Source organism: Ammodytes marinus, assembly GCF_949987685.1.
Source record: "Ammodytes marinus genome assembly, chromosome: 18".
NCBI classification, from domain to species: Eukaryota; Metazoa; Chordata; class Actinopteri; order Uranoscopiformes; family Ammodytidae; genus Ammodytes; species Ammodytes marinus.
In genome coordinates, this window is record NC_137222.1 from 25393370 (window position 1) to 25409649 (window position 16280).

The 16280-nt window shown below is 41.5% G+C and overlaps 1 protein-coding gene across 1 annotated transcript; it reads right to left on the bottom strand.

The window, feature by feature from the left end:
- Positions 1–2156: 2156 nt before the first annotated feature.
- Positions 2157–15378, bottom strand: prrc1 (proline-rich coiled-coil 1). Its single transcript, XM_080046799.1, has 9 exons — positions 15340–15378; positions 13733–13868; positions 11295–11717; positions 9346–9494; positions 9015–9117; positions 8770–8933; positions 8074–8177; positions 6791–6893; positions 2157–4210 (listed from the first exon to the last, which is right to left on the bottom strand). Exons 2-9 carry the CDS (start codon positions 13824–13826, stop codon positions 4001–4003), a joined length of 1350 nt encoding a protein of 449 aa, XP_079902925.1. The 5' UTR covers positions 13827–13868; positions 15340–15378; the 3' UTR covers positions 2157–4000.
- Between the last annotated feature and the right edge of the window lie 902 nt (positions 15379–16280).

Genomic DNA, 16280 nt, shown 5'->3' on the forward strand with positions numbered 1-16280 from the left:
ACATTCATGTCTAAAACTCCTAGACTCAGTTTTTCACTCTGCTTTAAGGTTCATCACAGGAGATGCTTATGACACACACCATTGTCTTTTATATGAGAAGGTTGGGTGGCCCTCCCTTAAAGAGAGACGTGATGCACATTGGCATGTTTTTATTTACAAAGCCTTGACTGGGAAGCTTCCTCGTTATTTAACAGAAATGCTGCTTGTTTCAGATGGGCTTTATCAGACCCGCTCCACTGACATGCTTATGCTTTATGTCCCACAAGCCCGGTCTGAGCTGGGAAAGACAGCTTTTAGCTTCAGTGCACCTGACTCCTGGAACAACTTACAGCTAAAAATTAAACTAAATACATTCATATCCTTTGGCCAATTTAAACAGACTATCTTGGATCTGCCAAACTCTACTTGTAACTGTTTTAATTAGACTATATTGTACTGTATGCCTTTTAATTGCTGCCACTCTTCCCCACTCTGTAAATGTTTCAATCGTTTTGTTTTTTCTTCTCTTCACTTGTTGTGTATTTGATGTTTTTGCATTGAATATTTTGTTTGTATTGTTGTTTTGAATTTGTTTTGACTCGACGTCATTGAAAATGAGGGTCACCCCTCAATTGGTCTCTCGAGGATAAATAAAAGTTAAATGAAAATGAAAATGAAATGACTACCGTTGTAATTTTTCGAGCCCAGAGGTCCCATGTCCCGGAAGTAAGACACTTCCGCTTAACAGCTCTATTGGGCTGCCAGAACCAAGAGCCACAGAGAAGGGGTCGAGGATCCAGGCTGGATTTAAAAAAAAAACATAAAAAAAAACTCATGTGCATATTCAAATTCATTTCAAAAGAAACTTGTAATACAAAAAAAGTTTCTTTTCAAGTATACTTTTACTATGTAAAGTTTTATTGTGGTAGGAGTAAAGGAAAAAAATTAAGCCTATTTGGGTTTATTTTGGGCATGTTCGATTAGTGTATAGCTCATTTGCATATTCAAATTCATTTTCAAAGAAACTTGTAATACAAAAATGTTTACTTTTCATGGATACTTTCATTGTGTAAAGTTTCATTTTGATAGGAGTAAAGGAAAAAAAATAGCCCTATTGGGATGTATTGGTGTCTCGCCTTATTGGCACAAACCTCGGATTGATGAGAATTAAACATATTTCCTCAACTAGGATTTCTTAGGACTTTTAGTATGTTGTTCTGGACACCTCATAGAAATGATCTGAGCTGAAAAATAATATTTTACAATTAGTCTGTCGTAAAACGCTATTTTGCCTGGACTATAAGCGGAATGGTCAGTTTAGCTAACTTCCTGTCAGTGACTGCAGTTAGCAGTCCCCTCCCTCGTCCCTACGTCACCACATTAATGTACTGCGGTCTTCAAGCAGCGAGTTATCTAGCATCATCTCAGGTCCAAGTGTGATAAAACATGATAAAAACCATCAAAACAGACATTGGGAAGGATTTTTACCTGCTCCGACATTGTAGGCGCATAAGCATTCACCCATCTGTCGCTCTGCACGTGCACCGGCAGTGAGACGGGTGCCGGTTTGTAGCGTTCTCTCTTCTGATTGGTTATTAGTAATGGAATCCCCAAATAGTTTATTTGCCGATTACATGCAGAGCGAGTGACTGAGAGATCGGCTTTATGAAACACGCACACTATATAAGTGATCACTGTATGAATAAAGAGCGATTTAACACTTGTATTAACAAATAAATCACGATGGGGGAATGTGTATGTGCCTACAATGGCAGAGCAGGTAAAAATCCTTCCCAATGTCTGTTTTGATGGTTTTTATCATGATTAATCACATTTACAGATCTGAGATGATCCTAGATAACTCGCTGCTTGAAGTGCGTTAATGTGGTGACGTAGGGACGAGGGAGGGGAGTGCTAACTGCAGTCACTGACAGGAAGTTAGCTAAACTGACCATTCCGCTTACTGAACCTTTAAGCCCTCATAACAAAGAGAAATCAACATTAACAGAGCTCAGTGTTGCAAAGAACCATTAACGATGGTCAAGACAGAGAAATAAAGTGATGGGTCATTCTTCAGCACTTTCTACACCAGTGTGTGTGAGTGCATGTGAGGCTACAGAGGAAAAAAATGAATAGATTTATATTAGATAAAAATGATTTATTTCATTAGTGTAAAAAGGCACATTTAGAGACCACACAGTACAAAGAAGAATCTTCTTCCAAGCCAAACCTCACCAGGTAACTGTTTGCTTCCTGCTGCAATGACTCATAGGTCAGTGTTGGTTTACCTCACAAGTGCATACACACAGTTCAGCCCAATAGTTATGGTTACAGTGGGCAAATATAATATGATTAAACAACAATCAATGAATCAGATAGTAGAATTCTTCTTTAAACTAATAGATTACATCTGAATGAGAACCCTCTACCCATCAGACCGTTCTAGCTGTGTCCCAGTTGCATTCTATAGATTCTGAATGGATTTAGCACATTCACTCTGGAAGGATTGCTAAAGGAAGTGTATGTAGAAAGAGCAGCATGCTGACTAAACTTGACTTTAGACTGAGGTGTTGATCAGGCTAAGCAATGAGTGCTATTCCCTGCGTTCCAAATCACATACTTTTTCTTTTTACTACACTACATACTAAAGTACAAAAGAGTTTTAGGGCCACAGGAGAGAAAAAAAAAATTAGATAAGGAAGATTTTTTTTAAAATGATGTCAAGAAATGTCAAGAATAAAGACGAATACTCCAAAATGCTATTGGAGTTAGTGGGGCATTTATGTATTTTCAGCATACTACAACTGACGTGCATGTATTGGGACATCCTTAATCTTTTTCTGGCATACTAAATAGTAGGGAAGTATGGAGATTGGAACGCAGGGTAAGTCTCTCTCATCATAGTGCAGGATTGAACTCTTAAAAAAAAAATGCAGTAGCAAAGCTTGACCAGCATAGCTTACCATTTTGACTATCAAATGCTTCAAAACAATAAGTCATATTCATATTGATTCAATGTTTTGTAAAGTTAATCTGGGGAAAGCATCTTAAGGCTGCCGGTTCCCACAACATGAGTTATGGTCATTTTTAATAAAACAAGATGATGTTTGGGCATCAAGTGACTTTATAAGATGTTCCTTTAGATGTACCTGACCTCAGGGACCTGTGTCAATATCTAGAGGTTATACCTTCATAATGAACTCTTCATTGTTAACATCTTATTCCCACATTCATTTGTGTTAAATCGACAGTTAAACACACTGCACATTATTACATACATTCAGCAGATGAAATAAATATAGGAATACTGGGAGAGGAGCTGGGTTTGACAGGGGCCCACATGCTCATTCTAACTCTATGGTTGAAGACATTTTTTCAGACAATAGGGAGAGTTATTTTGAGCTGAAAAAAAAGAAAGTTTGACGGTTGATGGATGGCTCCAGAAACAGCTCAGAAATGAAACAAACAAAATATATTTTGTACCATCTGTTTAAGGTTTTGAAAGGTGAAATTGGCAGGATATCATTGTATACTCATTTCTATATACAGTATATAACATATAGGAACTCAGAAAGGCCCTCGTAGGTTTCCCAAAACGAGGGATCCATGACAAACGTTACAGTATATATAATACAACTGGGACACAGTCTGTCATTGTCTGTCCAATAACACAAATCATTCAGAAAACTAAACATGGCTTCACTGTGTGTGAAGGCTGTTTCTATCAATATACATGAAGTGTAATCTTTCAACAAGGACATGATTAGTTAATATCAGAGTTGGCAACAAAGATATGTGATGGGGGCTTTCAGTCAAAGCATGTTGGAATGTCAGAAGAAGGCCTGTGAGCACAAACACCCATATCTTTTTGGAACATGTACATTTGGCTTTTGCCCCACAAGAACACCCGGAGGCTGGACGGAGAGCTAGGAGGAACCTCCCTGTGGCCATCAGCTACTTCTTCTTGCTCTCTTCCCAGTGTGAGACAGAGCCACACTGGGGGGGGGGGGGGCATGGAGCCTCACATAGTCCTGGGGGGCAGCTGCTGTCTGTAGAGCCCAGCCAGAGCCCGGGCGGCGCTGTGGAGCATGTGGCGTTGGCTCATGCCCGTCACAGCCTGGTGCCAGTCTGTGCGCTGGATGTTGGGCAGGTTCCTCTCCAGGACTTCCCCCACCGTCACCACCAGACCCGACCAGCGCAGGCTGTAGTCAGGAGGGGTCATGGACTGAGCCTGCACAGGGGGAGCAAGCAGTGGAGTGAGTCGCTGGAAGTTTGTGATGCCACATTGTATCTCCTGCCGGCTGCTGCGTAGCGCAGCATTGTTACTTTATCTAATTTTCATGGCATGCGCAGCATATAATTTTCATTTCATTTTTTCATTTAACTTTTATTTATCCTCGAGAGACCAATTGAGGGGTGACCCTCATTTTCAATGGTGTCGAGTTCAAACAAATTCGAAGGAAAAACAACAATGCATACGCAATATTCAAATAATACACCGTCATTGGTTCAAATACACATGAGGTGGGTTTTGTTGATTTTTTAAGACCACGTGACCACCCAAAAAATATGTGGTTTGCCGAAAATCACGTCAATAAAAAAAATAAAAAAATAAAAGTGTATTACAAAACAGTTAGTGGCGTTTGGTGCGCAAAATATAGGTCTACTATAGACTACTGACAAAAATCACACAACACATTGCATCTATTTATTAACAATATTTATGAATTTAGGCTATATTTTGCTGGTCCAACTCAAATTCAGCCCAGCCAGGCGGTAGTTAAGTTTCAGTTTAGTTTTCATCTCCGTGGTATACAGCCGTTTGGACCAGCTGATCGGCTCCCGACAGTCAGTCTGCGTTCCAGTTGTACTGGGAAGTCGGATTAATGGTGCCAGTGATAATTGAACTAAATAATAAAATAAAGCTATCTTCTCCTTCCTATATCTGTCTCTCTTTATCCCTCCACTGCACACTCAGTCACTACTATCCATGCTAAAAGGAAGCAGGATTATAACCTCATTTAGCACATTATTTCTAAATATTTCATATTATTTATTCTTTTTTTTTCTCCCTCATCTAATTTTGATGATTTTCAGAAAAATGTGTTGGTTTGTAAGCGCTAAGGGAGCATTTTTAAATACAACCTGTGAACCTTAACTTTTAAATGTATTTTATTTCATGTTTCTATGTGCTACACAGGCTTAGATATTAAGGTTTTGGTAGACTTTACAATTCATACTATTTTTTCAGAAAACCCTCAGGCATTAAGGACATGCATCCTAGATTGCCATAGGGTTAGCCAATGGGTTAAGACAGATTTGTAGAGACAGAGATGAAATGGGGCAGAGAGGGGAATGACATGCAGAGAACGACCTGGGCTGGATTCTAACCCGGGTCTGCTGTGACGAGGACTGAGACTCTGTTGCTTATCATGTCTAAGGCTAAAGCTGATTTTTGTTTCCATCAATGACCATGTTTCTATGCACAACAATACTGTAATATAAACCCTGTTAAGATCATACTCTGAATAAGACAACCCCATGTAAACATTACTTTCTGCTCACCTAAAGACATGTGGAGTATTCTGATCTTAGTCACATTATTGAGGCATGTACAGTATACACCTTAATCGCTCTAAATAAGTCCACCGGAGTTTTTGCTTCTTTTTTTCCAGCCACTGCTGCAGTTTGGCTGAATGCAAGACAACGATAATGACATGAAGAGGTCATGTTCCTTGGATGGGACGGTTGATGATTGAAATGAATATTGCTGTAGCTGCTGACAATGGAAACACCTGGTTTGGATATGCTGTGATAGTAAACGTGGTCAATGACAATGAACCAGACTGCAAGATGGAGGACCAAGACTGACATAAAGAATACAAATGAATTCAGAACTAAAAGATTGAAACCCCACCCACCTCCATACAGCTGACCAATCACTGCATGAGATATATTGCATATATATATATATTGCATATTCCACATTGTAAATATTTTTCATTTGAACTTATCTACTTTTTACTTTCTATTCTATTTTATACATACTGTTTTATATTGCACAGAACATTCCTTTGCACTTCTTAGTATTTAGAATGTATCTTATGTAAAGATTGTTTGTTTATCTTATTTAACTCTATATTTTTTATTTTATCGTTCTCACTTCACTGTGGGCCAGAGATAGACGCCATTTTGATTCTGATGTATGTCTTGCATATATCAGAACTGACAATAAAATACTTTGATTTTTGAGATGGCTGAATGTTTTGAAATGCTCCTACACTGATGTGATGTAGGGAAGGTGTGGAGGGGCTTAGTGGGCCCCTTACTCTATTCTCCTCTTTTTCTCCAAATATTACTTCTTAGCAGAGTATTCCCAAATAAGGACTGTATTATTGCAGGCATTGGGATACTAAAATCACATAAAAAATTTGTAAAATCAATCCAACTCACCACAATTTAAAAACCTGTACATAGCACTTATTGTTTTGTTAAATTGTGATTTTTATATTAAAATAAATACTTTATTATGATAACGTTAGATTTGATGTTTTTTTATTCAACTCAGAAAGCTCAATGCATTTCTTAAAGGCCTACTTCACCAGTGGGAATATGAAGGTGTATCTGAGATCCTATTTAGTATAAATGTGCAAACATTTTAGAAATTGTTTCGTCCTAGCCTGAGAAAAGGCAGAAAGAGTGTTTTATGGTCTCACTGTCTAACCCTACATTTTTCCCAGTTGTGACATCACAACTGGGCAAACTGTAGGGTTAGACAGTGAGACCTTTAAGCAGTGGTGCTGGCATGTACCTGCTGTACATGGTGCAGAGCCAGGGGCGTGGCCTGAGTGAACACCTCCATGTGGATGCTGTGTCCAGGGTCTTCCAGGATCAAACAGCCCATGTCAAACCACCTGCACACAACCAAAGGATTTGACATTGAGGCTTTTAGATATGTGGATCTATCATTTACACACAGTGAATGGATCATATACAGCACAAGGACAATGCTGGGTAGACAATTATTCATCAGTGGAAAAATACATTTCCAACACCAGTGGAACAGCACAGAGCCTTTGTGTCTTAACCAAGAATACATTCCATATTCTGCAGCCTGTGGGCACAACTGACTATCACTTCTAAATATACAGTCCCTGAGTTCCAAATCACATGGAGAGAAAAAAAAATCAGATAAGGAAGTTTTTTTTTCATTATGTCGAGAAATGTCAAGAATAAAGACCAATACTCCAAAATAATATTGGAGTTAGTGGGCCATTTATGTATTTTCAGCATACTACAATTGACATGCATGTATTGGGACATCCTAAATCTTTTTCTGTCATACTAAATAGTAGGGAAGTATGGGGATTGGAACACAGGGAGTGTCTGTCCTCTGTACAGCATCACTGAAATGAATACGAAAAGAAACAAAACAATGAATAAAAAAAATAACATCCCCAAAAAATGAACAGAGCAATGGACAAAGTGGTGGGTGCAATAAGTATTATTAGACTACAGGAAAAACTTCCCTGACACAAAAACATATTAAAAGTAAAGGAGAGAACGCACAGTTCCCCACACACATCACACTGAGTGTGTTGTTAAGATTACTTCTGATTTGACTCTGTAATGCATGTGACTTGTATGCATTGACGTATGGTACTTGTGATTAACATGACTTCAGCAAAAGTAAAATGAAAGAATGTTAATCAATTCAATTGAAACATTTATCAAAAGAATAATCTCTCTTCTCTCTTTTGTTACAGCGAAGAGAGAAATGTTTTATCTTTGGTTATTTATTTATTCATTTTGCTTATATTGTTCTTTGAGTTCAAAGTTCAGGTTAATTGTTATTCAATGTTACATTAAGTTAAATGTTATTAGAAATGTTATTAAAATAAAATACGTTTCAAATAAAATAAGTCGTTGTATGTATCGAATCGTGTGTCAAAAATCGTGAAACAAATGGAATGGTGAGTTGGTGTATTGTTGCAGCCCTATCCAACCCTGATGCAAAGGTGTGTGTGTGTGTGTGTGTGTCTCTGTGTCTCAGTGTGTGTGTGTATGCTGCTGTCAGTCTGCTGTTCTTCTTACTTGTCAGGAAAGAGCTCAGCGATGAAGTGTTCTATAGAGACCACCGGCTGCTTCTCATGGATCACACCAGATCGACGCAGGCTGTCAATGCGCTCCTGAGCCCCCTACACACACACACACACACACACACACACACACACACACACACACACACACACACACACACACACACACACACACACACACACACACACACACACACACACACACACACACACACACACACACACACACACACACACACACACACACACACACACACACACACACACACACACACACACACACACACACACACACACACACACACACACACACAGGAGCGTTTAATGATGTTGTTTAGATTTCTTTTTGACTGTCAGCAGAGGCACGCTAACGCTACCCTTGACTGACAGTGTTTGAGCTAAGCTAGCTAGTGATGTCAGTTGGTCTGGTTGGTCAGGAGGATAATCCGGCCCCTAGCGTAAGATGTTCCCAGTTCCAGACCAGCAAAGAGTTGGAGCTGCTCTGGCACCAGTTTTGTCTGGTCAAGTACCGGTTCTCTCACAATGGAAAAGCAAAGAACTGGTTCCACTGGGCACTGGCTACGCACCGCCCCCCCCCCCCCCCCCCCCAAGCTGTCGCTGTGGAAAAGGGTTAACAGTAACTTTGAAACAAAAACTGAACAAGAGTTTAATAAGCAGTTTGTGAGCGGACCTTGACACCAGCTGCATAGCCAACAGGCTGTGGGGCGATGTTAGACTGGCCAGCCTCTCCAGTCACCATGGCCATTCCAAACACCTCCTGGAAGGCGTCTCGCACTGCCCCAACATACTGCTCCTTATCCCAGGTCACCACTATGTCCACGTCCCCTCCAGACTCTGCACAGCAACAACACAGCATTAACCTCAGGAGCATGCCCTCATGAAGAGGCAGCATGACCTAACAGCAGCTTGACTTACTGATGTATGGAGCCATGCCAGGATCCAGAGTGGTGATCATGGACTCCACAGAGTGCTTGGTCTTGTCTAAGACAGTCTTGACTACAGTGTTACCTGCCACTCCCTGAGGACACACACAGACACACACACACACACACACCTGTCACAATACCGACATGGGCTGGGCTAAGATCAATCACACCACAATCACATGTTCACAATATGTGTTAAATTACATATTTTCTTAGTCCTTAATAAGATGACTCTGTACTGATTCATAACTTGGAGTTACAAACTATGGAAAGAACATTGTGGAGGTGCATATATATATAGTACAACATATAAACTCTACCTTGAAAAAGCCCCAGATGCCTCCACCTGTGTTGGTGTCTGCAGACACTCTGGGGTCTTCCTGCTCCTCTGGGAACGTGATGGGAGAGCCAGTGTCTATCCCCCCTGTCATCAGCGGCTGCTGCTGGACCAGAGGGCTTGATACTACACCTGGAACATTCATGTGTGACAATGACATGTTCTAAGAGAACGCTTCATGAGACACACATTCAATCCAGTTTACAGTGAACAGACAGTAGCCCCTGGAAAAGCCATGTTGGAGAAATGCATCACAAATGATTGTGAAGATCCTGTCTGGTCTGTAGTTACTACCTACACCATGTAGAGCCGTGCATATTACACTTTTTTTGCTCTGAATTATACAGTAATAGGAAAATGATAAAAATTGATAACCTTAACAAGGCACAAGCTCATTTTTAGCAGCAGTTCACTGAACTCATGTTAGCTCCGTTTGTTACGGCACTTTGCTTATAATCATGTCATAGTGGGTACAAAGGTAACATTTATTTTTTTATAAGTTTTGATTATTATTTCCCTAATGCTGGGCTTACACTACACGACTTTTCACACGATTTGACAGTCGCAGACAATCTTCCAATGTCGGACTGAAATCACAGAAGTCGTGCTGGAGTTGTGGCGCGCGCACGTAATCTCAGTCGTTAGGTATGGTGGTCTTCTGACCCGATTTCAGCCAGTCTTCTTCCCGTCTTGACGTTCCGACATTATCAAACATGTTTGATATTATCGTTAGTCTTAAGGGGTTGGCTCAAGCGAAATGATGTAAACACTGTCACACACTCGCATGCACCAAGCACGACACAGGAGGAGCGGCCTGTGTCTGCCTGTGAGGCACTTATTTCGGACACTTTTACCTAGCAGCCTCGGCTGGAAAACCAGACTGACAGCCGCGCAACCTTAACACTTTACCGTCACATTTAGGGTTGGGAGTTAACTTTACTGGGGGACGGGATCCGCAAATAAAGCTGGTCAAATAACTAAAGGAAGTCCCCCGCTCGGAATATTGAATTAACTTGTTTTTAATTAAATAATCACTATCGCGTTTGTGGAAATAATATTAATCTCAAAAGGAATCTAGCTGTCGTCTTGCAATATGAGACCCCCTGTCTTTTCAAAATCTCACTCTGTGACTGAAAACTAATGACTAGTTGTCTTCAGGTGTGAGTTGATTGTCTTTAGATGTAAGAGGGTTTCAGTCTTCAGTCTTTTAAAAGTCCTCTAGTGTAAGCCTAGCATAAGACTCCATGCAAAGCCCTCGATCTACTGGTGCAGCTTGGTTCCCACCCCCTCACCTATGGTCATGAAGGCTGGGTCATGACCAGAACCAGATTGAGTTTATAGGAGGGTGGCTGGCTGCTCTCTCAGAGATAAGGTGAGAAGCTCAGTCACCTGGGAGAGTGCTTCATCCTCCTCTTTAATCATTTTATAACATGTGTTCCATGGATAAAGGCCTGTGTGCCTGATTACCTGACAACAGTTGGCTTAAAGGTTCAGTAAGCGGAATGCTCAGTTTAGCTAACTTCCTGTCAGTGACTGCAGATCCGTAAGTCTGATAAAACATGATAAAAAACTAAACAGACATTGGGAAGGATTTTTATCTGCTCCGCCATTGTAGGCGCATACACATTCACCCATCTGTCGCTCTGCACGTGCACCGGCAGTGAGACGGGTGCCGAAGTACCATTCTCTCTTCTGATTGGTTATCAGTAGTGGGATCCCCGAAAAGTTTATTTGCCGATTACATGCAGAGCGAGTGACTGAGAGATCGGCTTTAAGAAACGTGCACGCTATATAAGTGATCACTGTATGTATAAAGAGCGATTTAACATTTATATTAACATAAATAAATCGTTACTTCCCCTTTAAGGCTCATTTTGCTTTATGAATCAACATTATGAAACAGTTCCACGTGCTGATGATAGAAAGAGTTACCTTGCATGGTGGAAGGACTGGAGAATGTGGGCATCAGCGGAGTCTGTGGTGTTCGACCAGCATGGCCCCGTGTGATGTCATATCCTGCGCTCATGGAGAAGCTGGACGGGCCTATGGGAGGGGCGGACATGCCGGCGGCCATAGGTGGAGGGGGTTGAATGGGGGAAGCCAGCGGAGGCAGAGATGGAGAGGGGAAGGCAGGGAATGGAGAGCTGCTGGTGAAGGCTGGGGGAAACGGAGAGGACAGGGAGGGGCTGGTAAAGACAGCCAGGGGCGGAGAGGGCAGGGAGGGGCTGGTAAAGACAGCCAGGGGCGGAGAGGGCAGGGAGGGGCTGGTAAAGACAGCCAGAGGCGGGGCAGAGAATGGAGGGGAAGTGATGGAGACAGAGCTGGAGCCTGGGAGGGACAGAGGGCTGGACAGACCTGAAACACACAACAACACATACTCACAGACTCACTAACGTACAGATCAACCGTTGATACAAGGCAGGATGGATCCATGCTTTCATGTTGTTTACTAAATGATGAAGCTACCATCTGAATGCCCCAAATGAAATAGAATCATCAGACCAGGCAAGATTTTTCAGATCTTCTATGTGCAAATTGTAGCCTCAGTTTCCTGTTCTTAGCTGACAGGAGGGGCACCCGGTGGGGTCTTCTGTTGCTGTAGCCCATCTGCTTCAAGGTTGGTTGTGTTGTGCAGTCAGAGATGGTATTCTGCATACCTTGGTTGTAACAAGTGGTTATTTGAGTTACTGTTGCCTTTCTATCATCTCTAACCAGTCTGCCCATCTTCCTCTGACCTCTGACATCAACAAGGCATTTTCATCTACACAGCTGCCGCTCACTGGGTATATTTTCTTTTGACCATTCTCTGTAAACCCTAGAGATGGTTGTGCGTGAAAATCCCAGTAGATCAGCAGTTTCTGAAATCCTCAGACCAGCCCTTCTGGCAATATGAACCATGCCATGTTCAAAGTCACTTAAACCCCCTTTCTTCCCCATTCTGTTTGAACCTCAATAAGTTGTCCCGTCCAGGTTTACATGACTAAATGCATTGAGTTGCTGCCAAGTGATTGGCTGATAAGTTATATGTGTTAACAAGAAATATAACTGGTGTACCTAATAAAGTGGCCGCCGGTCAGTGTATATATGATCATTTTCACAACTTCTATAATTCCATATTGTTTTACTGGGTGGATTTGATTTTCTTACAACATACTGTAACTCATCAATGCTCTGCTTCATGTCATATTTGCTATATTCTGGGATATTAGAATGCATCACCACGGACAGTATTACAAATGCTCTCAGATGCAGTATGAACCACACCATTATAATGGAACTCTGACATGGATCAGAAATGACTGTCTAACCTGACCTCCTGGTTTACTGAAGTCAACTAGAAGCAAACCACTGCCAGCAGGTGGTGTTGACTAAAGAATACTGGATTAGAGCTGCAACGATTAATCAAATAATCAATTTTTAATCCATTATTAAAATAATCACCAACTATTTTGATAATCGATTAATCGTTTCAAGACATTTTTTAATAAAACATTTCCAAATTCTCTTTTTTCCAGCTTCTTAAATGTGAATATGTTCTGGTTTCTTTAATCCTCTAAAGACAGTAAAGTGAAATATCTTTGTGTTTTGGACATAACAATACCTTTGAGGACGTCAACATGGGCTTTGGAAAACTGATCAACATTTTTCGCCATTTTATGGGTTCATGGGCCACACATACAGTAAAACATATAATGACAATGAATCGCTACAAATAAATGGTACTTAAGGTCGTGTTAACTCAATAGATATAGTACTGCTAACTGGAATAAACTTGTCAGAGGCATTCCTTTCTTCTTCACTTTTAATCACATCATTATAACAATTGTTGTTCTTACATATTTTGGAAAATTCTTATGATTCAACAATGTTGTTGGAATCATCACAAAACAGAACTACTGTTCATATGAGACAGTTTGAGCCTGTTTCAGTCAGTGAGAGAAATTGCACTGCCTTGATTTAGCTATTTCAGCATAGTTTGGCTCATAAGTTGTAAGGCCAATCCTGAGACACTCATGCAGCTTCATAAACCAGCCTTATAGGCATGGGTAAAACAGATTTACTGCATTTGTTTTATTTATCATATTACACCGTGTATTGCACACGCAAACCAGATTTGCAACAATTGTTCTAAAAAAAAAAAAAGAAGGGCCGTATTCGGCCCACGGGCCGCCAGTTGAATAGGCCTGGCCTAGAGGAAAGAGGGGACCACTGGTAACCATGAGGTCTCTGGTTGGATCCCCGGCACCGGACAGGAGAGTGTTAGTAGTAAAACAAGTGGTGGCTGCTATTACATCTACGGTGCCCACCATATGCGAAAAAGACATATTTCAAAGTGCCCTGTGTACAATGGACTACGTGGACTTACTTACCCACAGTCATTGGCGTGGTGCTGACAGTGGCAGCCACAGGAGGAGGAGTAGGGCTGGCAGGAGGCGTAGTTTCAATCCCACTCTCTTCCATCATCTTCTCCACTTTCTAGCCGTATAACGTTAGACCTGAATAAAGCTGCAATGCAATGCTGTCATCAATCAACTTGTTGTAGCTAATTAGCTTATCAATTGGAATGCTTATACAATGCGTATACACTGAAGGGCACACTGGTACAGTTAACCTTGTGAAGCAGATAGGCCCTTGGCTTCAAATTAGAGCTGATTCTATAGGTGGTTTTTATAAGTCACATTACATATGCAGTCAGAGCAGGCCACCAACTCAGCTTTGAGAGCCACAATAATCTGTGATAGCATTTTAAATGACAGGAAAATGAATCCAATGAGTTCCATGCAGTGAGACACACACTAAATCTGTTCAAAACAGTTGAGTACTCAAATTGGAGAAAAAGCCAGCCACTGTTCCTACCATCACTGCTCTTAGGAAGCTGTATAGAAAATGAAAGGCTGGATGAACTAGATGGCAAAAGAAGTTGAGCACTCTGTGGGCCCTGAGGTCACGGTGTACCTTCATATTGTTCATTTCAATTCCAATAACTATCCATCAACAGCAGGGCAGTTGAAAGATGCAGAATGTATTTAGAATATATGCACCACCATTACTCTAAGATACAAATAGGGATGATAAGGCCCTCAAGCTTCCTGCATCTTTATCACCTCACTTCAGCTGGATTGGTCCTACAGTCAGCTTATCACATGCTAACTCACAGTTTAAAGAGTGAAAACAGTGTGACATTGGCCCACAGCAGGTTAACGCTGCTCTGAGGATGTGCACCCTGGAACACTTGCTGGACGCTTTTATTATAACATTATGCCTTTATACTGACAGGAAGAGCTCAGACGTTACACACACCTGCCATGTTAATTAAAGATGGGGTCAGCGATTCTGAAGAATGCTTGTTACAGAAACCACTTTTTGTCAAAATCAGTGAATATCTTCTCACATCCCTCTACCCGTAGCCTACTGTGTTAATACACAGCTAATGCTCTGTAAACTGCTATATGTAAACAAAGGGTATGTAAACAAAGGGGGCACCATGGGAGATATTCACCCATTTTGACAACGTGCATTCTCCAGAATCGCTGTATCTACCTTTAAAATGTAAAAAAAACAAACAGACTCACAACTTATGTCTTGGACAACACATCCCAGCACTGTTTGCAATTGTTCGGGTTAATGCTGCCTTTATTGAACAGCAATGGTTCACCAATGAGGACATTCATAGATTAGGCAGGCCAATGTGCATTAGTCTGAAGCCACAAAATCAAAATGCCCACCCAAACTTAATTCAATATTAGCTTCCTAGTTCCTACTGCTGCAGTCTAACATTACACTCGAGCTGTACACGTGTACTAACCTATTTAATAGTCAGTTTATGGTAGGCTATGGCTACTAACGCGCTCATCTCCAGCTGCACAAACATAACGTGACGTGATGTACATTGCCTCCAGGAGATAGCCTACGCCTCAGTGAATGATATGCAACTGTCTTTAAACATTAGAGAACAAATATTTTGATAATTACTGACCTGCTAGATGGACTAGCTCAGAACCACCATAGACCACAGACCCACTTTGATGACGTCATTGGTTGCCACGTCTTCGTCTCCTCCCATTACCGGGAGGTGCACCTCGCGGGAGCGCGTATCGCTTAAACGACAACTACGAGAACAATATTTAAAGCTTTAGTGTGTAACTTTTTCAAAGGCTATGAATGTTGATTACATTCAAGCCATTTTCAAACTAGTTGACATAGCCCAGTTGATTAAGCCTATGAGCTTCACAAAACTCTCTCTGTATTTCTCAGTATGGCATCTTTACAAACTGGTGCCGCCCCGGTCCCCGGACACTGTTGCAGGAGCTCAGAAAAATCCCAAGAAGATCTTCCTGATACATATGACATATCTCGAGGCTAACAAAATACTTGTAATTGGGCTACTCAAAATTCCTCATGTGGGGAAGTTACGCACCAGCCTATAGCTTCCAGGCAAAGTAGGCCTACCGTTTAACAACCATATTCTTTTTCAGGTTCAGTGGTGAAAATAAAGGATCTGAAGTCTATGATTTTTACATTAAAGGCCCTTTGCCACCGCCGCGCGGCAACGCCGCCGCCTCCATTCGTTTCAATGAGGGAAGGGCGGCTGAGGGAAGGCGGCATGGGAGGCGGTTCAGCCGCGGCGGTTGGACCAGGAAGCGGTTGCCGCCCACGTGAACGCGCGCAGATTTTCCCCAACCGTTCAGCTTTCCCCGTGTTGAAACTTTCAGCGGCAGCCGCCCGCCGGCAAGGCGGGTGTACAAGGCATCGTTGCAAACGGAGTACAGACATAAACAACACGGATCTACCATGTTTTAAGTCAATGTTAAAGTGTCTGTCGTTTAAAAAAGATTGGATATATATTCGACGTTGAACACAAACATGTGGAACCAGTGATTGAAGACGATTTTCTAGGGGAAATATTTTTTAGACGGA